At 42.7% G+C, this 26,283-nt stretch overlaps 1 protein-coding gene across 47 annotated transcripts in view; it reads left to right on the top strand.

The window, feature by feature from the left end:
- Positions 1-26,283, top strand: part of LOC110490717 (supervillin) — a 149,892-nt gene that overhangs the window by 96,763 nt on the left and 26,846 nt on the right. For 24 of the 47 annotated variants that reach the window (XM_090199993.1, XM_090199991.1, XM_090199982.1 and 21 more), the window contains 7 exons: positions 3,470-3,602; positions 14,920-15,094; positions 15,737-15,829; positions 17,524-17,610; positions 17,990-18,173; positions 18,293-18,465; positions 20,099-20,254. In XM_090199993.1, coding sequence (XP_090056119.1) covers positions 3,470-3,602; positions 14,920-15,094; positions 15,737-15,829; positions 17,524-17,610; positions 17,990-18,173; positions 18,293-18,465; positions 20,099-20,254 — 1,001 coding nt within the window. Of the gene's footprint in view, positions 1-3,469; positions 3,603-14,919; positions 15,095-15,736; positions 15,830-17,523; positions 17,611-17,989; positions 18,174-18,292; positions 18,466-20,098; positions 20,255-20,391; positions 20,619-26,283 lie in introns of those variants that run through there. The other 23 variants (XM_090199992.1, XM_090199980.1, XM_090199976.1 and 20 more) reach the window with 3 other exon arrangements.

Genomic DNA, 26,283 nt, shown 5'->3' with positions numbered 1-26,283 from the left:
ACAGGAGAAGTACTCCAGATATAACAAACTGACCCTAGTCCCCCCGACACATAAACTACTGCAGCATAAATACTGGAGGCTGAGACAGGAGGGGTCAGGAGACACTCCGAGGACACCCCCGGACAGGGCCAAACAGGAAGGATATAACCCCACCCACTTTGCCAAAGCACAGCCCCCACACCACTAGAGGGATATCTTCAACCACCAACTTATAATACAGAAAACATAAAAAATAATACGGGAAGCTACAGTAGATACAGTGTTATTTTCGGCTGGCGATTAGGAGAAAGAGACTGGTAGCAGGATAAATAACAATAGTCAACAGTATGGCAACAGCATAAGTGGTGGGTTGGTGTGTGAGGGTGTTAGTGTGTGTGTGCAGAGTGCCAGTGTAGGCGTGATAGGCAGATAAACATGTAAATGAGGCTGAAAAATGACTGGAAAAAGGAGTGTGTATATATAGAATTATAATATATACAGTGCCTTCGGAAAGTATACACACCACTTGCCTTTTTCCACATTTTGTTGTGTTACAGCCTGAATAACAAATGGATTACATTGAGATTGTGTCACTGGCCTACACACAATACCCCATAATGTCAAAGTGGAATTATTTTTATTTTTTATTTTACAATGTAATTAAAGATGAAAAGCTGAAATGTCTTGGCTCAATAAGTATTCAACCCCTTTGTTATGGCACGTTCACGAGTAAGAGGTAAGTTCACGAGTAAGAGGTAAGTTCACGAGTAAGAGGTAACAAAAAAAAGCATATTAATTACACTCTGAATGGTGTATCGACACACCCACACACAGGCGTCCTTCCTAACTTGCTGGAGAGGAAGGAAACCGCTCAGGGATTTCACCATGAGGCCAATGGTGACTTTAAAACAGTTACACGGTTTAATGGCTGTGATAGGAGAAAGTTGAGGATGTATCAACAACATTGTAGTTACTCTACAATACTAGCCTAATTGACCGAGTGAAAAGAAGGAAGCCTGTACAGATGAACAATATTCCAAAACATGCATCCTGTTTGCAACAAGGCACTGAAGTAATGTGGCAAAGCAATAACTTTTTGTCCTACAACTCATTACTGAGTACCACTCTCCAAATTTTCATGCACAGTGGTGGCAGCATCATGCTATGGGTATGCTTGTAATTGTTAAGGACTGGGGAGTTTTTCAGGATAAAAAATTTACTGAATGTAGCTAAGCACAGGCAAAATCCTAGAGGAAAACTTGGCTCAGTTTACTCTCCACCAGTCACTGGGAGATGAATTCACCTTTCAGCTGGACAATAACCTAAAACAAAAGGCAGAATCTACACAGGAGTTGCTTACAAAGAAAACAGTGAATGTTCCTGAATGGCCGAGTTACCGCTTTGACTTAAATCTACTTGAAAATCTTTGGCAAGACCTGAAAATGGTTGTCTAGCAATGATCAACAACCAATTTGACGGAGCTTGAAGAATTAAAAAAATAATAATGGGCAAATGCTGCACAATCCAGGTGTGGAAAGCACTAAGAGACTTACCCAGAAAGACTCACGGCTGTTATCGCTGCCAAAGGTGCTTCTAAAAAGTATTGAGTCAGGGGTGTGAATGCTTATGTATGTAAATTAGATTTTTTCTGTATTTCATATTCGACACGTTTTCATTTGATCATTATGGGCTATTGAGTTGTCGATGTATACATGTGAACAGGACTAATAGTGAGCAGTACCAGGATAAATAGATACTAATGATCATGGCAATCAATGAACAAAATCGTAGTGGTAATAATCCATAGTAATTTTAGTAGCAGCGTAGGTGTGAGGAGGAACAGTAGGTGTTAGCCATTTAACAGTTTTAGGGGATTATAGCTTTGCGTTTACTTGTCAGCACTATGTGGTATATTTAAAGGTTACAGTATGTGCCCATTTGTAGTTTCATTAAATTAGCTGACTACAGTATTTCTACCTACACAACATGGCCAAATGTATGTGGACACCTGCTCATTTCATTCCAAAATCATGGCCGTTAATATGGAGTTGGTCCCCCCCTTTGCTCCTATAACATCCTCCACAGGAAGGCTTTCCACTAGATGTTAGAACATTGCTGCGGGGACTTGCTTCCATTCAGGCACAAACACTCGTGATGTCGGGCACTGATGTTGGGCGATTTGGCCTGGCTCCCAGGTGGCATTCCAATTCATCCCAAAGGTGGCATCCGCCAAACCCAGATTCAGCCATCGGACTACCAAATGGCAAAGCGTGATTTATCACTCCAGAGGATGTGTTTCCACTGTTTGGGTCCAATGGCGGCGAGCTTTACACAACTCCAGCCAATGCTTGGCATTGCACATGGTGATCTTAAGCTTGTGTGCGTGCGGCTGCTTGGCCATGGAAACCCATTTCATGAAGCTCCCGACGAACAGTTTTTGTGCTGATGTTGCTTCCAGAGACAGTTTGGAACTCGGTAGAGTGTTGCAACACATGACAGCACTCTGCAGTCCCATTCTGTGAGCTTGTGTGCCCTTCCACTTTTCCGCTTAGACACTTTTCCGCTTCACAATAACAGCACTTGGAGTTGACCAGGGCAGCTTGAACAGGGCAGAAATTTGACAAACTGACTTGTTGGAAAGGTGGCATCCTATGACGGTGCCACATTGAAAGTCACTAAGTTCTTCAGTAAGGCCATTCCACTGCCAATGTTTGTCTATGGAAATTACATGGCTGTAGTCTCCATGCAACGGGTGTGGCTGAAATAGTCAAATCCACTCATTTGAAGGTTTGTCTATATACTTTTGGCCATGTAGTGTATTAAGTCTATATAATATCTCCATTGCCAATGGTACAATTTACTATTTACTTTGATGATGATTATAAGAAGAACTTCCTTCAGCTCTTCAAACATTGGCAGCAGACTCCCAACTCGGGTTCCATCATGACTGACCGTCACCATCAGTGTGTGTAGCTATGGTCCAGATCCATGGCTGAGACTGACGCTGTGCCCGTGGTCTGACCTGCTCTATTTATTCTCAGCTCTGTTCTGTGCGCCTGTGTCCCAAATGGCACTCTATTCCATATATAGCGCTCTACTTTTGATTGTGTTACTGGTCAAATAGTTCACTATATAGGGAATAGGTTGCCATTTCACACTTTTGGAGTCGTTTAAGCATCCAGACCTTCCCGGCACTCTGATTGGCTCCTTGTAGAATAGGAGCAAGATTCCAAATTCTAAATAATGGACCTAGCTTGTAGAGTCTAGGTTCTGACCTTATGACTGAGCTGAGACCATAGGGGGAATGGTTTATCATCCATCTCTCAGCTCTCTCACAGCTCGTTGTCATTGATCCAATTGACCTTATATTGGACAGGTGGCTCAAACAATCCACTGTGCGTGCTGTATTACGTGTGTCTTTGTGTTATACAACCATGGCCCTTTGGCAGAACCAAGACTGACATCTCTCCCCCCCCCCCCCCCCCCCCAGGCTGGCCCTGTTGAAGAAGAGTGGCGAGGAGGACTGGAGGAACAGGATTAATCGGAAGCAGGATGTGGTGAAGGTGGCCGTGTCAGAACGTCACGGTCAGCTATGGGAGGTGGAGCAGAGCTTCAAGAAGAAGGTAACCCGACTCACTACTGTATATACTCTACGGTAGGCTCCTTTATCAACAGAAAACTATACCCCTACTAAAGACTCTTCACAAGCACATGGTTAAAGGATTTTGGCTGACACTTATGTTAATGAGAGAGTCAATCAGGCAGTTAAGGCATATTTTGGGGGGAAATCACAAACACCTTCATTTGCTTTCTACTTTTCCAATCAAGTAATCCCAAAAGGGGAAATTGTAAGAACACTTGTCTGAATGAATGAGTCCTTTTGCCATGTGCAGAAGTTGTCGCTTCTTTCAGCTATCGCCTTTAGACACCTTTAACTGGTATCAATGAACCATAAATAAAGTAAAATTGTTGGTTTAATATGAACTCGTTGTAAATTCATATCAAGACACAGTTGTGAATATCTCTAAACAGAGGGGTTGTGTATTGTCATCGATATTGTGTGTGTGTGTGTGTGTGTGTCTGTCTTTTCCTTTTCATCTCAGTCATGTTAGAATCACTTATAAAGCATGCTTCTTATCATGCTTATTGAGGCCAGAATTGCTGTGCATATCTTAAACTGCACTTACACTCAAATATGATAGTCATTGTTGGTTTTGGAAATGAGTAGTAGGCCTATATCAGTAGTACTGTATTTACTCTGTTTTACCATATTCTGTAAGCCATTTAGACAAGGAACTTAGGCTATCTCACCATGTGTGTATTCTGAAGACATTGTACAGTAGTTTTCAAGTAAATGTAATCGTAAGGAGACCAGATTAAGGTTGGCATCATTTCCTTAAATCCGGTATTCTGGTCAAGATAACTTCCTGAGCAGTATCAGGAATTGGATTAATTGATATCACATATCCGTTGTGGTTTTGCACATTTTATTTGTCAGGCATGAAGTGTAGGATATGAATCTAATGCATGTTTGTTGTCATTTCTGTATCTTGTCTTTAGCCTACAATAACCAATGCATGTTCTATGTCATTTCTCCTATTCTATTTGTCTTCCTTCTGTTTGCGTGCATTTCTTTCATTCAAAATAAACCTTTCATTTCAATCTCTGCGTGCGCACTGTAGCTTTGTTGTGTGAGGGTTTTTAAGTGGTGTGGGGAGATTTTTTTACACTTTACCTCTCTGTTTAGAACTATTCACAACCTCGCCTATTCTCTGTCCTATCACCGAAGCAGAAATACCATGTTTTGTTTTGGCTCACCAATCCTATTTTTTTTCTGTTGCTTTGCCAGTTTTTTTTTTTTTTTTTTACAGTACGGGTGTAATTGACATAACTGAATGAAAACATTCTTCAGTGTTCCACGTGGTAACCTCTGCCGAGTCGCCAACAACTGGATGTTCCGGTTTCAGGGGAAATGAAAAGAGAGCCTGTGACTCGACTTCCGCTTTCGGCGACACTCCCTCTTAACTCCTCCTCCACATTTACCTGATTGGTGGAACAGTGCAGAAGAGAAACTCCCCCCGACAGTTCATTTTTTTTCTCTCTCGTCAAGACCAGTATATAGGGGGAATTCGTTTTAGGCGTTTCTTTTACGCCTGCTATGATAGATTAGACATGCGATGACAGCTGCCATTTGTCAAGTTATGACAGCCTCTGAAGACTTTGCGATAAACTTGATTTCCTTCGTGAAACCAAAAGGAGGCTGTTGTCAGGCCTGAGTCGTCTGTATTCATCATGCGTCTTAGAGTAGGAGTGAGAGTAAGAGTAGAGAGTAAGTAACTTAGAGTAAGTTTTCCCTTTAAATCATAATGAATAAGGTTACACGGGGGTGGGTCTGACCCGAGGTCGACACTCCTACTCTGAGACTCTTTATGACTATGGGCCCTGATCTTTTAACTCTGAAGAGGAAGATAAGAACGGTGAGGAAACTAAATGTATAGGATCAAAGCATAAAAGAGAAGAGCAGTGAATCAACTGAAATAAGCCCGTCTTAGGGCTTCAAATGAGGTCAAGGATGGATGTTTTTGTTTTAGCCTCCCATTCAGCCTGGCCAGGAAGCTCAATCAAAACCATGTCCTTCTGACGTCAAAGGAGATATACTGTAGCCTACAGTACAGTAGGAATTAGAAATCAGGAAAGGCAACCCCTTTCAACCCCATTCTGCTCTAGGATGTCACTGTCCATGCTTATGAAGAGTTTGAACTACATGGAATCATTGCTTAAAATGTTAAAGGTACAGCTCACAGCAACTTCAGGGACTCAACTGAAAGTGGGAAAAAAAGTGGTGATCCTAAAAACATTGTTTAAATCATGGGTTCCCAACCTAAGGGGCATTGCCCCCCCATATGGTGAATGTGTATGCATCTTGATTTGATAGATTGAGAATGTGTGACTCTGTCACCTATCAATTGATCAAATCACTCTTTTAGAGAAAGTGTGTGTCATTTAATTAAGTGTTCATATAAGTGATCATAAAACATTTGGTAGTGGAATAACATTTGGGGAAATCAGCTCTAGACTTTTCTTCGTCTTCGAACCTAAAAGATGTAATTAAACTCGTTAAACCACGTAAAATTGCAGGAAGGATGCAGGATTTTCCTAGGTCCCTTAAATAAAATAAAAAATAAAGCTGGTGTTTGTATTTAATATAGGGGGAGGGAATGTTTGGGAACCCCTGGTTTAAATGACACCTGACAAGAATATAGCTTGTATTTCAAAGTCAACATCTCAAAAGTCAGTTAAGGTTTATAGGGTGCTGAGGTAGAGGTTGATGTTTTAGCTTAGCCTCAGCCAATCGGATGACAACTTAGTCTACAGACAACACTTGTCCTTTTTCTCCTGGTTGTCCTTCTTTAGGAAGAAGGGATGCTGATTAATGAGTTGGTTGTGTCTGATCAGCTCTGGGTAAGACCAGTGTGTTAGCGGGGAACCTAACACATACCCTGGTGTGTTGTTGGTATGGTGTTTTATACACAGTAGTATTGATGCTTGAGGGGGTAAGGCACTAATGACAGGGGTGTGGTCTCTTTTTTTTTTTTACATAGGGTTGCAAAATTCTGATAACTTTACCAGGTTTTCCAGAAATCCTGTTTGGAGGATTCCTGTATTTATTATTCCCACCTGATTTGGGAAATCTTCCAACTTGGATTTCTTGAAAAACCTGGGAATTTGGGTTAAGTGTCCAGAAATGTGCAACCCTATCAATGTTTTAATTTATTACCATGGTGATGGTGTGTTGTCATATTGACCTGCTCAAATTCAGTCCCGCTGCTTATCAGATGTCATTAATGTGGTTGTTGCTGTAGCTTCAAGTCTCAAGGCTTTTTGTGTAAAGTGGTGATGGCATGGGTTTGCATCCCAAATAGCCCCTTATTCCCTATAAAGGGCTTTTGCGAGGGCCCATAGGGCTTTGGTCAAAGGTAGTGCACTATGTAGAGATTAGGGTGCCAGTTGGGTTGCATTTAAATCCAGACTCATAAACTGCATGACATTGTTTGTGTTGAATGAAGTTGTGCGGGCAGGCTATGACAACAATCCACATTTACAAACCTTTGTCAGAGTACAGTTGCTTATTAGGTTGGCGGTATCCCGGTTTTTCCATCTAATGTTTATTCCCCTCTGTCATTGATTCTTTCCGTTTGACCTTTCTGTCTGTGTCTTCCATGGCCCTCCCTCCGTAGGAGCCGGTCTTTACCACCACTTTCTCTCATCCTGATCTCCCTGACAATGATATTGGTCACTGTCTTGATCAGTACAGCCAGGTGAGATCAGGCATCCAGTTTGATGACCTGGATACTATAGCCAGCATGCATAGCCTACCTACCTGCTTTATGCAGTTAGTGTTATTGAGTAGTAATGTGCTTAGTATCTACACCAAAGATCATGCATGCATCTGTAGGCTTTGCATGGTAAGCTCATCTACTATATGGATGCATATCATTCACTATATCCATTACTGTATACTCTCTCAAAAAAAGCCCAGGCCTGTTTTTTTTTTGTTGCTGTGAGCTTGTGTGTTAAATCCGCTACCCTGCAGTTCTATACGGTCTCTATAGTTGTCCTTACTCCTAAAGTGCTATCCATGTGTCTGCAGGCATTGTAATGATGTTGCTCTGCTGCTGCTCTCCCTGTCCTACCGCTGCAGCACAATTCTGAGGCAACTTTTTTTCATGGCCTATTTAAAAACATACCTACTCTTCCAAACGCCTAGTTCTGCCAGTGAAAAGCATGGTTATTTATAATCCACTATAGATTTGACGGTCAGTGCTTCTAGAGCTTTGGTTCTATGGATCTGTAGCTTTGACGGTACATAGCTTTGTTGCGTGATAGCTGTGACGCTACATACAGTACCATTTTGGTCATTCCAGGGTTTTTCTTTATTTAGTATTTTCTACATTGTGGAATAATGGTGAAGACATCAAAACTATGAATTAACACATTTGGAATCATGTAGTAACCAAAAAGTGTTAAGCAAATCAAAATATATTTTAGATTCTTCAAAGTAGCCAGCCTTTGCCTTGATGACAGCTTTGCACACTCTTGGCATTCTCTCAACCAGCTTGGCATGCATTTCAATTAACAGGTGTGCCTTGTTCATTTGTGGAACTTCTTTTAATGCGTTTAGGCCAATCAGTTTTGTGACAAGGTATGGGTGGCATACAGAAGATAGCCCTATTTGGTAAAAGACCAAGTCCATTTTAATGAAAGAACACCTCAAATAAGAAACGAGAAATGACAGTCCAATTTTACTTTAAGACATGAAGCTCAGTCAATCTGGAAAATGTCAAGAACTTTTAAAGTTTCTTCAAGTGTGGTCGCAAAACCATCAAGCGCTATGATGAAACTGGCTCTCATGAGGACCACCACAAGAAAGGAAGACCCAGAGTTAGCTCTGCTGCAGAGGATAAAGTTCAGGATAAGTTACCAGCCTCAGAAATTGCAGCCCAAATAATTGTTTCACTGAGTTCAAGTAACAGACCCATCTCAAATCAAATGGTGACCTTACAGTGAAATGCTGTATAAAAAGTTAAGAAAAATTATTAATTTAAAAATAGATAAGTAAAAAATGTAATAAATAATTAAACAGCAGCAGTAAAATAACAATAGTGAGGCTATATAAAGGGGGGGGGGGGGGGGGGGCCCTATTCCAGGGTCCATCAAAAGTAGTGCACTATACATTGCATTCGGGCCCCTTGACTTTTTTATTCAGGCCCCTTGACTTTTTTATTCAGGCCCCTTGACTTTTTCACATTTTGTTATGTTGAAGCCTTATTCTAAAAGTGATTTTTTTTAATCCAATCTACACAAAATACCCCATAATGACAAAGCAAAAATTGGTTTTTATACATTTTTGCAGATTTTATATACAGTGCCTTGCGAAAGTATTCGGCCCCCTTGAACTTTGCGACCTTTTGCCACATTTCAGGCTTCAAACATAAAGATATAAAACTGTAATTTTTTGTGAAGAATCAACAACAAGTGGGACACAATCATGAAGTGGAACAACATTTATTGGATATTTCAAACTTTTTTAACAAATCAAAAACTGAAAAATTGGGCGTGCAAAATTATTCAGCCCCCTTAAGTTAATACTTTGTAGTGCCACCTTTTGCTGCGATTACAGCTGGAAGTCGCTTGGGGTATGTCTCTATCAGTTTTGCACATCGAGAGACTGACATTTTTTCCCATTCCTCCTTGCAAAACAGCTCGAGCTCAGTGAGGTTGGATGGAGAGCATTTGTGAACAGCGGTTTTCAGTTCTTTCCACAGATTCTCGATTTGATTCAGGTCTGGACTTTGACTTGGCCATTCTAACACCTGGATATGTTTATTTTTGAACCATTCCATTGTAGATTTTGCTTTATGTTTTGGATCATTGTCTTGTTGGAAGACAAATCTCCGTCCCAGTCTCAGGTCTTTTGCAGACTCCATCAGGTTTTCTTCCAGAATGGTCCTGTATTTGGCTCCATCCATCTTCAAATCAATTTTAACCATCTTCCCTGTCCCTGCTGAAGAAAAGCAGGCCCAAACCATGATGCTGCCACCACCATGTTTGACAGTGGGGATAGTGTGTTCAGGGTGATGAGCTGTGTTGCTTTTACGCCAAACATAACGTTTTGCATTGTTGCCAAAAAGTTCAATTTTGGTTTCATCTGACCAGAGCACCTTCTTCCACATGTTTGGTGTGTCTCCCAGGTGGCTTATGGCAAACTTTAAACAACACTTTTTATGGATATCTTTAAGAAATGGCTTTCTTCTTGCCACTCTTCCATAAAGGCCAGATTTGTGCAATATACGACTGATTGTTGTCCTATGGACAGAGTCTCCCACCTCAGCTGTAGATCTCTGCAGTTCATCCAGAGTGATCATGGGCCTCTTGGCTGCATCTCTGATCAGTCTTCTCCTTGTATGAGCTGAAAGTTTAGAGGGACGGCCAGGTCTTGGTAGATTTGCAGTGGTCTGATACTCCTTCCATTTCAATAGTATCGCTTGCACAGTGCTCCTTGGGATGTTTAAAGCTTGGGAAATCTTTTTGTATCCAAATCCGGCTTTAAACTTCTTCACAACAGTATCTCGGACCTGCCTGGTGTGTTCCTTGTTCTTCATGATGCTCTCTGCGCTTTTAACGGACCTCTGAGACTATCACAGTGCAGGTGCATTTATACGGAGACTTGATTACACACAGGTGGATTGTATTTATCATCATTAGTCATTTAGGTCAACATTGGATCATTCAGAGATCCTCACTGAACTTCTGGAGAGAGTTTGCTGCACTGAAAGTAAAGGGCTGAATAATTTTGCACACCCAATTTTTCAGTTTTTGATTTGTTAAAAAAGTTTGAAATATCCAATAAATGTCGTTCCACTTCATGATTGTGTCCCACTTGTTGTTGATTCTTCACAAAAAAATACAGTTTTATATCTTTATGTTTGAAGCCTGAAATGTGGCAAAAGGTCGCAAAGTTCAAGGGGGCCGAATATATATATATATATATATATATATATATATATATATATATATATATATATATATATATACTGCTCAAAAAAATAAAGGGAACACTAAAATAACACATCCTAGATCTGAATGAATGAAATATTCTTATTAAATACTTTTTTCTTTACATAGTTGAATGTGCTGACAACAAAATCACACAAAAATGATCAATGGAAATCAAATGTATCAACCCATGGAGGTCTGGATTTGGAGTCATACTCAAAATTAAAGTGGAAAACCACACTACAGGCTGATCCAACTTTGATGTAATGTCCTTAAAACAAGTCAACATGAGGCTCAGTAGTGTGTGTGGCCTCCACGTGCCTGTATGACCTCCCTACAACGCCTGGGCATGCTCCTGATGAGGTGGCGGATAGTCTCCTGAGGGATCTCCTCCAGACCTGGACTAAAGCATCCGCCAACTCCTGGACAGTCTGTGGTGCAACGTGGCGTTGGTGGATGGAGCGAGACATGATGTCCCAGATGTGCTCAATTGGATTCAGGTCTGGGGAACGGGCGGGCCAGTCCATAGCATCAATGCCTTCCTCTAGCAGGAACTGCTGACACACTCCAGCCACATGAGGTCTAGCATTGTCTTGCATTAGGAGGAACCCAGGGCCAACCTCACCAGCATAAGGTCTCACAAGGGGTCTGAGGATCTCATCTCGGTACCTAATGGCAGTCAGGCTACCTCTGGCGAGCACATGGAGGGCTGTGCGGCCCCCCAAAGAAATGCCACCCCACACCATGACTGACCCACCGCCAAACCGGTCATGCTGGAGGATGTTGCAGGCAGCAGAACGTTCTCCACGGCGTCTCCAGACTCTGTCACGTCTGTCACGTGCTCAGTGTGAACCTGCTTTCATCTGTGAAGAGCACAGGGCGCCAGTGGCGAATTTGCCAATCTTGTTGTTCTCTGGCAAATGCCAAACTTCCTGCACGGTGTTGGGCTGTAAGCACAACCCCCACCTGTGGACGTCGGGCCCTCATACCACCCTCATGGAGTCTGTTTCTGACCGTTTGAGCAGACACATGCACATTTGTGGCTTGCTGGAGGTCATTTTGCAGGGCTCTGGCAGTGCTCCTCCTGCTCCTCCTTGCACAAAGGCGGAGGTAGCGGTCCTGCTGCTGGGTTGTTGCCCTCCTACGGCCTCCTCCACGTCTCCTGATGTACTGGCCTGTCTCCTGGTAGCGCCTCCATGCTCTGGACACTACGCTGACAGACACAGCAAACCTTCTTGCCACAGCTCGCATTGATGTGCCATCCTGGATGAGCTGCACTACCTGAGCCACTTGTGTGGGTTGTAGACTCCGTCTCATGCTACCACTAGAGTGAAAGCACCACCAGCATTCAAAAGTGACCAAAACATCAGCCAGGAAGCATAGGAACTGAAGTGGTCTGTGGTTCCCACCTGCAGAACCACTCCTTTATTGGGGGTGTCTTGCTAATTGCCTATAATTTCCACCTGTTGTCTATTCCATTTGCACAACTGCATGTGACATTTATTGTCAATCAGTGTTGCTTCCTAAGTGGACAGTTTGATTTCACAGAAGTGTGATTGACTTGGAGTTACATTGTGTTGTTTAAGTGTTCCCTTTATTTTTTTGAGCAGTGTATATACAGTTGAAGACGGATGTTTACATACACCTTAGCGAAATACATTTCAACTCAGTTTTTCACAATTCCTGACATTTAATCAGAGTAAAAATTCCCTGTCTTAGGTCAGTTAGGATCACCACTTTATTTTAAGAATGTGAAATGTCAGAATAGTAGTAGAGAGAGTGAATAATTTCAGGTTGTATTTCTTTCATCACATTCCCAGTGGGTCAGAAGTTTACATACACTCAGTTAGTATTTAGTAGCATTGCCTTTAAATTGTTGAACTTGGTTCAAACTTGAGATGTTGCTTCAATATATCCACATAATTCTCCTTCCTCATGAAGCCATCTATTTTGTGAAGTGCACCAGTCCCTCCTGCAGCAAAGCACCCTCACAACATGATGCTGCCACCCCCGTGCTTCACGGTTGTGATGGTGTTCTTCGGCTTGCAAGCCTACCCCTTTTCCCTCCAAACATAACGATGGTCATTATGGCCAAACAGATACATTTTTGTTTCCTCACACCAGAGGACATTTCTCCAAAAAGTACAATCTTTGTCCCCATGTGCAGTTCCAACCCGTAGTCTGGCTTTTTTATGGCGGTTTTGGAGCAGTGGCTTCTTCATTGCTGAGCGGCCTTTCAGGTTATGTCGATATAGGACTCGTTTTACTGTGGATATAGATACTTTTGTACCTGTTTCCTCCAGCATCTTCACAAGGTCCTTTGCTGTTCTGGGAATGATTTGCACTTTTTGTACCAAAGTATGTTCATCTCTAGGAGACAGGACGCGTCTCTTTCCTGAGCGGTATGACGGCTGCTTGGTCCCATCGTGTTTATACTTGCGTACTATTGTTTGAACAGATGAACGTGGTACCTTCAGGCATTTGGAAATTGCTCCCAAGGGTGTACCAGACTTGTGGAGGTCTACAATTTTATTTCTGAGGTCTTGGCTGATTTCTTTTGAATTTCCCATGATGTCAAGCAAAGCGGCACTGAGTTTGAAGGTAGGCCTTGAAACACATTCACAGGTACACCTCCAATTGACTCAAATGATGTCAATTAGCCTATCAGAAGCTTCTAAAGCCATGACATTCTTTTCTGGAATTTTCCAAGCTGTTTAAAGGCACAGTCAACTTAGTGTATGTAAACTTCAGACCCACTAGATTGTGATACAGTGAAATAATCTGTCTGTAAACAATTGTTGGACAAATGACTTGTGTGATGCACAAAGTAGATGTCCTAACCGACTTGCCAAAACTATAGTTTGTCATTTGTGGAGTGGTTGAAAAACTAGTTTTAATGACTACAACCTAAGTGTATCTAAACTTCCTACTTCGTGTGTGTATATATAAAAAGTGATATCACAGTTACATAAGTATTTTGACCCTTTACTCAGTACTTTGTTGAAACACCTTTGGAAGCAATTACAGCCTCGCTTCTTCTCGGGTATGACGCTACCAGCTTGGCACAGTTGTATTTGGGGAGTTTCTCCCATTCTTCTCTGCAGATCCTCAAGCTTTGTCAGGTTGGATGGAGAGTGTCGCTGCACAGCTATTTTCAGGTCTCTCCAGAGATGTTCGATCAGGTTCAAGTTCAGACTCTGGCTTGACCACTCAAGGACATTCAGAGACTTGTCCTGATGCCACTGCTGCATTGTCTTTGCTGTATGCTTGGCTTTGTTGTCCTGTTGGAAGGAGAACCTTCTCCCCAGTCTGAGGTCCTGAGCGCTTTGGAGCAGGTTTTCATCAAGGATCTCTCTGTACTTAGCTCCATTCATCTTTCCCTCTATCCTGACTAGTCTCCCAGTCCCTACCACTGAAAAACTTCCCACAGCATGATTCTGCCACCACCATGCTTCACTGTAGGGATGGTGCCAGGTTTCCTCCAGATGTGAAACTTGACAGTCAGGCCAAATAGTTAAATCTTGGTTTCATCAGACCAGAATATTTTGTTTCTCATGGTCTGAGAGTCTTTAGGTGCCTTTTGGCAAACTGCAAGCGGGCTGTCAATTGCCTTTTACTGATGATGGTTTCCGTCTGGCCACTCTACCATAAAGGCCTGATTGATGGACTGCTGGTTTTGATGGTTGTCCTTCTGGAAGATTTTCCCATCTCTGCAGAGGAACTCTGGAGCGCTGTCAGAGTGAGCATCGGGTTCTGCTCAGTTTGGCCTGGTGGCCAGCTCTAGGAAGAGTGTTGGTGGTTCCAAACTTCATCCATTTAAGAATGATGGAGGCCACTGTGTTCTTGGGGACCTTCAATGCTGCAGACATTTTTTTGGTATCCTTCCCCCGGTCTGTGCCTCGACACATTCGTGTCTCGGAGCTCTACGGCCAATTCTTTCGACCTCATGGCTTGGTTTTACTCTGACGTGCACTGTCAACTGTGGGGCCTTTATATAGACAGATGTGTGTTTGCCTTTCTAAATCATGTCTAATCAATTTAATTTACCACAGATGGAAACAGGAGGCACCTGAGCTCAATTTCGAGTCTCACTTGTAAATTAGGTATTACTGTTTTTTATTTTTTATAAATTTGCTAAAAATTCTAAATCTGTTTTCGCTTTGTCATTATGAGGTATTGTGTGTAGATTGATGAAGAAACAAATATATTTAATCAATTTTAGAACAAGGCTGTAATGTAACAAAATGTGGAAAAAGTCAAGGGGTCTGAATACTTCCCTGAATGCACTGTAGGTAATAGGCTGCCATTTAGTACATAGACAATATTTCACATCACTGATTACACCCAGAGTCTCCCTATCCCAATGTCTCTGTGTTCTCCAAGCAGAGGATGGGAGGGGGAGAGGAGACTACGGAAAACCAGAACCAGCCTATCGAGATGTCTATCCATGAGAGGAAGCAGCTGATTGTGGCCCGAGAAGAGGCCTGGAAGTCCAAGGGCCACGGGGCCGCTAACGACTCCACACAGTTCACTGTGGCCGCACGCATGGTCAAGAAAGGTTGGGTCATCTAATGGGCACACTTGCACAAAAACACATGTATTTGCACACGCATCTGAGCGCACACGGAGCCAGGGTTTGTGTCAGTCAGTGGATAGTGGTCTTCCGTGTCAATTCGCAATTCAGTTACACTCATTCCATATAACCCTGCAGTTTGTTTTGGCAGCCAGTGCCTAGAATTATCCCTACAATCTTCCCAGACCCTCCCAGCTCCCATAGAGTAGCAGCAGTCAGTGTGTATTTCAATCGGGCCGAAAGCTATGTGTTTGGTCTCCTATTATCCAGTTAGCAGTGGTACAGAGGGTCTTGGCGGTTCCTGGTTGAGTCAGGTTTACTGCTGAGTGAGATTGAGTGAAGCGTGGTGCATTACTGTAAGAAATGGAGGGGGGGAGAACACAAACACTGACTGACTGACAGACAGTTACTGTTACAGTACTACTGTTGCTGCTGGGTGGGTGGCTAGCGTATCGCTACAGTAGCTCAAACACTATATATATATATATATATATATATATGTATGTATGTGTGTATGTGTGTATGTGTGTTAATTTACATTATGCCCTAACTTTTCAGGTCTCTTCTGTTGTTCCGTGTGGTGGAACATCCAATTATATTGTTTCTGTCTGTCTGTGTGTGTTTCAGGTCTGGCTTCTCCTTCTGCTCTTTTGAACCCTGTGACGTCTCTCCCTTCCAAACCCAAGAACACCACTCCTGCCATCTCTAAGCCTCTGGAAGGTCAGTAGCCCAATTCAGTTTTCCCTTTTTCCCCTCACCCTTAGGGATTCAAAAGCATTGGACAGATTGTCTACCATGTTTATTACACATATCCAAAGCTTTAAACTTTTGAGTAGGATTGAACAAGTTCATGTTTTTGTGAGAAAGGTAAAAATCATAATTGGGCAATAAACCTCTCTCTCCTCTCTGGTCTATGAGTTACCTTAAAGGGAAACTGCACCCAAAAACTATCTTTCAAAATACAGGAATTAGCAATTTGCATCATAAGGGGATAATTTCTGTATCTTGAAAACTTGAATGCTGACAAGCAAAACAGTTTGGGTCTATGTCAACAATGGACTATTGAAACAAATACCAAAATATTGTTTTTGGGTGGAATTTTCCTTTAACATTATTTACAGTAAATAGTTTTGACTAGGGGTTGGAACCGGTTCAGGGAACAGAACCGAAAAAGAACACAAACATTTTAGGAACAGAAACGGAACCTGGAACGAAAGTGATCTCTAGTGTTCCAGAATATTACTTTTATTTTAAGATCTTGAGAACCGGTTAATGTCATTTTTTGTTCCAAAAAATATGCCTAATGTCTAGTATAAAATTCTGTAACATTATAACGTTAGTAATAGCCTAAACATTCCAGTTCACGTCATGTCATGCTGATCAAGCCGAGCCCCCTCCATGTCCACCTCTCTCCCATTTTACATTTTAGTCATTTAGCAGACGCTCCTATCCAGAGCAACTTACAGGAGCAATTGCACTTAAGTGCCCAAGGGCATGTTGACAGAGTTTTCACCTAGTCCGCTCTGGGATTCAAACAAACGACCTTTCGGTTACTGGTTCTCCTCTCCGGGGAGATTTCAGTCGCATCTCACGCATGCATTTGTCTGACCAATCAAACATGTACGTAAATAACTAGCAAGCTTCTCTATCCATGCTAAGGGCTTGAGTAAGTTAATGAGCTGTTCTGTTCAGAACGATTGGAAAATAATTTCCGTTCCAACCCCTGGTTGTGACTGCATTGTGTTGTTTGGGGTACTGTCATTAGACACATGCCGACCCAAATGTAAACGCTACTGAGGAGTTCTTGTGAATAATGTTATACTACTCATCTTCATCATAAAATGTGTGTATCAGCCACTCAATACAAAATACACTAGCACTGATATGTCAAAAATCACCTCAACATAATCCAATCACTGCGTAGCTATTGTAGCCTCTGTGCTGTTTGACTCACGACCAAACTACAGTGCAATACTTATTTTGCCAATGGTAACATTTGGTTATAATCAATTGTCTTTGTTTTTATTCTTTAAGAAATGGAGGATTTATCTGATACTGAAGGTGTTTTATCAAATTCCTTTTGCTGTTGTGTTGTGTGCATCATATCGCCTGTAATTGTCATGTGTATTCCCTGTGACATTAACCATTGGTGTGGTCATTGTTATCTGGAAACCAATGTCTGATAGAATATGATCCCCGGGATAGTGTTTGGTTGCCCTCAAACTTAAACGCTGTGTTGATGCATGAGACAGATGTCACCTTCATTGCTATTGTGATTGACATTTTTTTGTGGATGGATGTCTTCTGATTTAATTGAAAAGTGAGTCCCAAATGGCACCCTATTCCCGTGCTGACTAAGTGTAGATGTCAGTCTCTCTCCATTCATAAAGTAACTCTTGCGTGTTGCTTTGCAGAGATCGAGGCCAAACCGGACATGATCCTGGAGTCGGACAGGAAACTCGATAAGCTGGACTCTTTCCTGAGCAAGTTGAACAGTAAAGGTAAGTGCCTTGTTCTAGTACACTGTTTCCGTCTTTCCCAATTCGCTCCCAACCCTTCCGCTTTGGCACTAACTCTGATGTTTGCAGATCTGTAAGGTGGAAGGAATAGGGTGGAAGCTTCGCCACTACACTGCTTATTCCTGTCCAGACCCTACAGATCTGCAAATATTGAAGATTTAAAGCCAAGGGGGAGGGGTTGGGACCGACGGTCTCTGTCTATCAAGGCCTTAGTGACTGGGTTATGTCTAGGTTTGCAAAACTACAGGTCATTTACTTAAAGTTACTGGAATCGTTGGTAAAAACACCATCGGAGACGACTGAGGACATCTTGAGCATAATGTTATGTTACTCATCTTGTCTTCCATGCTTCTCCCGTCAGTGGGCGGCCTGCAGGAATCCACCATCACAGTCACGAAGAAGACGGTCAAAGATGTCATGAATCTGGATGATGAGATGTTCGACAAGTTTTACCGCCACATGGCCGAGATGCCCCTCAACATGAACAGCAAGGTGGACATCAATGACGACTTCGACGACATCTTCGGTGGTACCCAGATGCCCAAGTAAGGATGGGCACACATTCACTCACACACACACAAATACACAGTGCAGAGGTCAGGGGTGAGTCAACACTGTAAAAACCCGTCACCTGCTTTCTGTTGAACCCTAACTTCTGACCTAGGCTGACCTCAGCCATGGTGGAGCACAAGCGGTCGGTGCGTCCGGTGCGCAACGTCCAGTCGTCCAGGAACCCTCTGAAGATGCTGGCGGCCAGAGAGGACATCCGACACGAGTACACAGAGCAGAGACTCAACATTGGCCTGCTGGAGAGCAAGAGGATGAAGCAAGAGAAGAGTGAGTGCACGAGAGGGAGTACATAGAGCAGGGACTCAACATAGGCCTGATCTAGAGCAAGAGGATGAAGGCTTAGAAGGGTTATGGTTAGTCCACAATATGATTTTGCCATATTGCTTACCTTACACCTATCCATCCCTTCAGATCTACAAAAGTGCTTGTGGTTGGGGGAGTTTCGGTAACTAGGAATATGGGGAAAATAAGTTTTAGATCTGATTGTGATTCAGTTGTAAATGCATTGTCAGTCTATGCAGAGGTGGATGCTGTGTGCTGTGCTTTAAATTGCTTGCTTTACAGTATGTGTGATTGTAGTTGAGACACACACATTAACAGAACCACAACAGCTCTCTGATAAAATATTCTCCAACACTTCCCACACTTCCCACGACAGCAAACTTTCCAGAGCACACTTTCAATCGTATGTTAGTAACTCGCTTCCTTCCTATACTACAGTACCTGAACTGATTCAAATCAGGTTGAATGGGTGAGCTTGAGTGCGGTTGGCAGCTTCAGTAGGTCAAGGAGGAGCTGGTACTCAGGCCTTGTACTGTAGTTCTATTCTATAAATACATTCACACATTGCATTCTGGGATAGCAGACGTAAACGCTGTAAAAGTGACCTATATTTAAATGCCTTGTCTGAGTCCCAAAATGGCACAGGATTCCCGTATGTAGTTCACTACTTTTAACCAGGGCCCGTGGGGCTCTGGTCAAAAGTAGTGCACTTTATAGGGAAATAGAGCGCATTATGGATGCAACCTTGCCTTAATTTCCTGGTATTGTGCAGAGCAATCATTCAAATGTTCACTGTTGTTTTTCTACCATTATTGGTTGAGTAATGTGCTGTGGGCTGGGTTGCAAAACACTCTTTTCATGCCAAAACCAATTGTCTGCATAAATGGCCTTGATAAATGGCCTTGATGTAAACAGGCCATAAATGTCTCAATTATTGTTGTCTTGGAAAGCTGTGTGTTATTACAATACAATATCAGTACTTGTTGCATTTACATCTTGTCTGTAAGTCAACTGATTTCAGCCAGTAGTGGCTGTGGATTGACTGCACTGTTTGAATGAAATGTTGGCATATTGACAGTTAATTAGAAAACAATGGAATCGTTCCACTAAAACTGTCTGGATAGCTAACAAACATACAGTGCCGATAATCTTCAAATTCATTGCGCAGGCAAACCATGGTTGACCAACTGCCATACCATAATGTCTGACCTTTTATAGATGCAGTACAGAGGTCAATCGAAATCAACCAAAACAGTGGAATTGCCATGGAAACATGGGGGAAACATCCCGAGTCTCCTCACTACCCCCCCCCCCCCCCCCCCCGCAAAATGTATACAATTAGGCTATTGTTTTAATGTGTGTTTCAGATTGTTTTGAGGTTTTAAAAAAACTGCTTATGATGCTTGTATGGATGTCAACCCCAACATATGTTCATGTCATTGTTACAAATCAACTGCGTTACAGCTAAGAACGCCTGCGTTCCATTGGCTCCTTTACCACATCTATGCCATCATAAGAAGGTTCATTTCCATTCTGGTGTTCTGATTCCTAATAATTATATGGTATATTGTATTTCTTTATAACTTCTCTAACTTATGGCTCCATCTCTTTGTTCCAGTGAATAAAAATAGTGGATTCTCTGAGGTGGCTCTGGCGGGTCTGGCCAGTAAGGAGAACTTCAGCAGTGTCAACCTGCGTCGTGTCAACATCTCCGACCAGATGTCCAACAACAGCGCTGTGCCCTACAAGAAACTCATGCTCTTGCAAGTCAAAGGTGAGATTGTCAGATGACCTCTAGACCACTCAACCCCCCAAAGGTACAAGGTCATCAGTCAGTCATGTTAAAGCCCAGATAAAAAACCCAGGGAAAGAATGTGGTTATGTCACGTGTGCTCCTTCTCCGGCCTCTAGGTCACCAGGCTGCTCATTATGGCGCACACCTGTCACCATCGTTACGTGCAACAGCGCATTATGACACTCACCTGGACTCCATCACCTCCTTGATTACCTGACCTTTATAAGTCACTCCCTTTGGTTTCTTCCCCAGTCGTCATTGTTTCTGTTTCATGTCCGTGCGTTGTTTGTTTCTTGTTTTGTATTATGTTTTAATTGATTTATTAAATGATTCACTCCCTGAACTTGCTTCCCGACTCTCAGCGTACATCGTTACAGGTTAGCCTCACACACACAACCCTCTAAACAGAAATGTTTACATACTGATTACATACTGGGTATGTTAATCTCACCTTTTATGGGGATATAAAATATTTTCTCCCCAAAGGTTTCTTTATGATATGTATTAGTCTCTATGCCTGACCCTGCATTTTTTTCATATATTTTTATCTCTTTAGCAGACAAACGCCCCCATTTTAAATGCCTTGGAGTCAAAAGCTAAAGCTAGAAACTCTGTAGCTGTCAGCTTTTCAGGCAGCTGCGAAATAGATGCACCTCCGCAATTAAGAACGCCAAATCAAGTTACTTATTTTTATCCGACTCTGCTTGTGATCTGTCAAATTGCTGGAAAACAGTTAATGCACTGAGGCGTGGAAATTCCTCTCCTTCCCTGCTTATGCAAGTTGTCAGACTACTGAGGTTTATTTTTATCAGTGGTGCTTTTAATTAGCATTTTAGAGAAGAGGAGCTCTGTTTTGTCGAGCTGAGATATCTGCCAGGCACACAGAGAGGCCTGTCGCCAACTGGGTGTCAGAAGGGGGGTAAGGAGAAAAGTGGTTGAGTTTAATCCGTATAGCAATGATAGGAGAGACCATGTGAGGATATGACAGAGCTGAGTGACTTGGTGTAAAGAGGACAGGGCCTCTTTGGGGGACACATGTAGTGGGCGCACGTGGTACAGACACAGATCCTCTCTACACCACCTGGTAGGAGGGACCTGCCAGGAGTGTGCAGAGCCTGAGACGTCCAACCCTGAGAGCGTGGAGAGGAGGATCTGATGATTCACGGTTTCGAAAGCAGCGTATAGATCTAGGAAGATGAGAACAGAGGAGCGAGTCAGCTTTGGCAGAGCGGAGAGCTTTTGTGACACATATGACAGTGGTCTTAGTGAGCCGCCTTGAAGGTTAAGGTCATAAAGATCATTCTGAGAGAGATAATGAGAGTGTTGGTCAGAGACAATGCACTCAAGTGTTTTAGAAAGACAATAAATAAGTGATACCAGTTTCCTGTTTTTCACAGAGTGGTCAAGTGTTGGTTTCTTGAGGAGGGGAGAGATTGTCTATCTTAATGTCAGAGAGGATGCAGCCAGTAGTCAGGGATGAGTTGATGAGGGAAGTGCGGAATGGGATAAGGTCTCCAGAGATGGGCTGGAGAAGACAGGAGGGAATGGGGTTAAGTGGGCAGGTTGTTGGGCGGCCGGACATCCCTAATTGCAGGATTTCATCTGGAGAGAGAAGGGAGAATAAGGCAAAGGTAGTTCTGTGTGAGTGGGCTCAGTAGGCTAAGTGAATGATGACCGGATGTTGTCAACTTTTTTTCAATGGTCTGCTTAGAGGGAGGAGAGGAGGTGGAGGATTAAGGAGTTTGGAGAATTTTCCAAGGGATGGAGGCAGAATCTTGAATGTAGAGTGACAGAAATAGGCTTTAGAAGTGGATACAGAGGAAAGGAAGGTAGAGAGAAGGGAGTGGGAGGATAAGTCCTCCAGAAGTTTTGTTTTCCTTCAATTCTACTCAACGGTCCGCAGCCCTGTTCTGTTAGCAAGCAGTGAATCACTCGGCCACAGAACGGAGGGGATAATTATTGTTATTGATTAATAATGACAAACCTCCTGGCATTAACAGGGTGGCAGGTAACCTAGTGGTTAGAGCATTGGGGGGTAACCGAAAGGTTGCTGGATCGAATCCCTGAGCTGACGAGGTAAAAATCTGTCGTTCTGCCCCTGAACGAGGCAGTTAACCCACTGTTCTCCGGTAGGCCGTAAATGTAAATAACAATTTGTTCTTAACTGACTTGCCTAGTTAAATAAAGGTGTTTTATATATATATATATATATATTTTTTTTTTTTTTTTCTTTTGACAACATAGATGGAAAACGTCTGAGGATCGTAGCTGCCTCTATAGCCCCTCCTATCTGCCATGTCTTTAATCTGAGCCTAGAGGAAAGTCTTTGTCCTCAAGCCATTATGCTACGCAAAAGTGGTAAAGCGGCCTTTACTGGTTCGAACAGCAGACCTATCAGCTTGCTGCCAGATCTTAGCATTAGCCTGTTTGACCAATACAATGCGATTACTCTGTAAACAAATTAACAACATACTTTCCGCATGCTTATAGAGAAGGGCACTCAACTTGTACTACACTGACACAAATGGCTGATGGTTGTCTGAAAGAAATTGATAATAAAATTGTGGGAGCTTTACTTTTAGATTTCAGTGCAGCCTTTAGTATTATTCACCATAACCTGTTGTTAAAACCTATGTGTTATGGCTTTTCAACCTCTGCCATATCATGGATTCAGACCCATCTATCTAATATATCTCAGAGGGTTTTCTTTAATGGAAGCTTCTCTAATGTAAAACACGTAAAGTGTGGTGTACCACAGGGCTGCTCTCTAGGCCCTCTACTCTTTTCTATTTTTACCAGTGACCTACCACTGGCATTAAACAAAGCATGTTTGTCTATGTATGCTGATGATTCAACCATATATGCAGCCACAGCTAATGAAGTCACTGCCCTTACCAAAGAGTTGCAGTCTGTTTTGGAATGGGTGGCCAGTAAAAAACTGGTCCTGAACATCTCTAAAGCTAAGAGCATTGCATTTGGTACAAATCATTCCCTAAGTGCTAGACCTCAGCTGAATCTAGGAATGAATGGTGAGACTGTTGAGCAAGTGTAGGAGATTACTTGGCCTTACCTTAGATTGTAAATTGTCGTGGTCAAAACATTTTGATTCAAGTCCTGCTGGATCTAGTTTTATCTTACATTGATTATTGTCCAGTCATATAAGTCAAGTGCTGCAAAGAAAGTTAAACTGCACCTGGCCCAGAACAGAGCCGCACGTCTTGCTCTTCATTGTAATCAGAGGGCTAATATTAAAACTATGCATGCAAGTCTCTCTTGGCTAAGAGTTAAGGAAAGACTGACTGCGTCATTTCTTGTTTTTATAAGAAACAATGTGTTGGAAATTCCAAATTGTTTGCATAGTCAATTTACACACAACACGGACACGCGCACATATGGCTGACTTGCTTCAACAAATGTGGTTTCTACTGACAATTGAGATGTACAAACAAAGGCTAAAGGGGACGACGAGCGGATGAGAGGAAATCCGTGATTTCGATTAAGACATTAATGAGCAAGCTAGGTCGGACGTAGTCAATATAACTATTTGTTCAGTACTTTTGAAATGTACAGCTACAGAATTCAGAACATGGACCGTTCTGACAGTGTTCTCCCTGTACACCAAGTCAGAGCTGTAAGATAAGGGGGCATATAAAGCAGACAACGAAAGCTCTTACAATATTCAAAGATTACATTTCTCTAAAACAGGCTGTAGGCTACAAGTGCACCACCAAGTCAGAACAGGAAGGCGAATTTAAGAGGGGGAAATGGGACAATTATTATGGTGGGCTATTGGGCTATTAACAGCTTACTACACAACATATACTTATCTATACTGTAGCTAAGAAAGTAATACTATCTCCCTGGCATGTTACATAATGTAAGCAGCAGCATACAATATGTTTTTGGACTTGGTGAGTACAGCACTTTGGCATCAAACTTTGTCATCAAAATCTCTGGATTTATGGTGCTTTCAAAACAACTGGGAACTTTGGGGGAAAAAACTAGGTTGAATCATGATGACATCGATGAAACTTCAGGTCAGAGCTCTAGGAAGAGGCCTGAGTTTTTGACTTGCAATTTAGATTTGGGTGACTGTTCAGAACGTAGTTTCCCAGTCAGAGCTCTTCCCCCCCCCCCCCCCCCCCCAGAGTTCCCAGTTGCCTTGAACTCACTGAAGTCAGATTTCCCAGCTCTGAGTTTCCAGTTTTTATAGCGTGGCAGAAGTCATGCTGGATTGAGACAAAGGATGCAGAAAGGGAGGAGAGTAGGATGAAGAGGCATATTAAGGAGACAGGAGGGAAAAGAATTTAGCAAAAGAGGCAAAAGGAAAAGATAGAAGAGGAGAGGGTAGGGGGGGAGAGCAAGAGCAAAGATTGTGGCGGCACATGACCATCTGGGTAGAGGCTAAGTGGGTACGGTTGGAGTAAATATGTTGAGAAAAATAAACAAAGTAGTGATTAGAGAGATGGATGGGGTTGCAGTGAGGTTAGTAGGTGAACAGCCTCTAGTGAAGATGAGGTCAAGCGTATTGCTTACCTTGTGACTGGGAAGGGTAAGGTCAAAAAAGGAAAGGAGTGGAAAGAAAGGTAGAAAGAAAATCTGCAGTCCTCATGCCTCCTTGCAGCATGCCTAAGGCACGTTCACGCAGATGAGCAGGGACCCTGGGCATCTTTCTTTTTAGTGTTTTTCAGAGTCAATAGAAAGGCCTCTTTAGTGTCCTAGGTTTTCATAACTGTGACCTTAATTGCCTACCGTCTGTAAGCTGTTAGTGTGTTAACTACCGTTCCACATGTGCGTCTTCATTAATTGTTTATGGTTCATTGAACAAGCATGGGAAACGGTGTTTAAACCCTTTACAATGAAGATCTGTGAAGTTATTTGTATTGTTACGAGTTATCTTTGAAAGACAGGGTCCTGAAAAAGGGGTATTTCTTTTTTTGCTGAGTTTATGATTTGAGTAATGTAATGATGTGAGTAATGTAATGATATGAGTAATGTGAACATTATTAAAGTGGGATTGTTTAAAGTGACTAATTTATTAATTTATCAATTTATTAAAGTGGCCAGTGATTGGGTTTCAATGTAGGCAGCAGCCTCTGAGTTAGTTATTGCTGTTTAGCAGTCCGATGGCCTTGAGATAGAAGCTGTTTTTCAGTCTCTCGGTCCCAGCTTTGATGCACCTGCAATGACCTCGCCTTCACCTTCTGGATGGTAGCGGCCTTGTGGTTGAGGGTGGTGCAGTTGCCGTACCAGGCTGTGATACAGCCCGACAGGATGCTCTCGTTTGTGAGGGTTTTGGGTGACAAGCTAAGGAATTTAAAACTTTCCACCCTCTCCACCGCTGTCCCTTCGATGTGGATAGGGGGGTGCTCCCTCTGCTGTTTCCTGAAGTCCACGATCATCACCTTTTTGTTTTTTTGACGTTGAATGAGACGTTGTTTTCCTGACACCACAGTGCCCTCACCTCCTCCCTGTAGGCTGTAGGCTGTCTTGTCGTTGTTGGTAATCAAGCCCACTACTGTTGTGTCATCTGCAAACGTGATGATTGAGTTGCAGGCGTGCATAGCCATTCGATCGTGGGTGAACAGGGAGTACAGGAGGGGGCTGAGCACGCACCCTTGTGGGTCCCCAGTGTTGAGGGTCAGCGAAGTGGAGATGTTGTTTCCTATCTTTACCACCTGGGAGCGGCCCTTCAGAAGGTCCAGGACCCAATTGTACAGGGTGGCGTTGAGACCCGTATTCATCTTGTCCAGATGGGATCGGGGAGACAGATAGCCTAATGGTAAGAGCGTTGGACCAATAACCGAAAGGTTGGTGGATTGAATCCCAGAGTGGACAAGGTTAAAATCTGTAATCTGTAAATCTGCCCCGAACAAGGCATTTAACCCACTGTTCCTAGGCCGTCATTGTAAATAAGAATTGGTTCTTAACTGACTTGCCTAGTTAAATGAAGGATAAATAATAATTAAAATAGGGCAGAGTGATGGCGATTGCATCGTCTGTGGACC

Source organism: Oncorhynchus mykiss, chromosome 15, assembly GCF_057628025.1.
Source record: "Oncorhynchus mykiss isolate SJ-2025 chromosome 15, ASM5762802v1, whole genome shotgun sequence".
NCBI lineage: Eukaryota > Metazoa > Chordata > Actinopteri > Salmoniformes > Salmonidae > Oncorhynchus > Oncorhynchus mykiss.
Note: the sequence above shows the minus strand (reverse complement) of the source record. Positions and strands in the feature narration are given on the sequence as shown.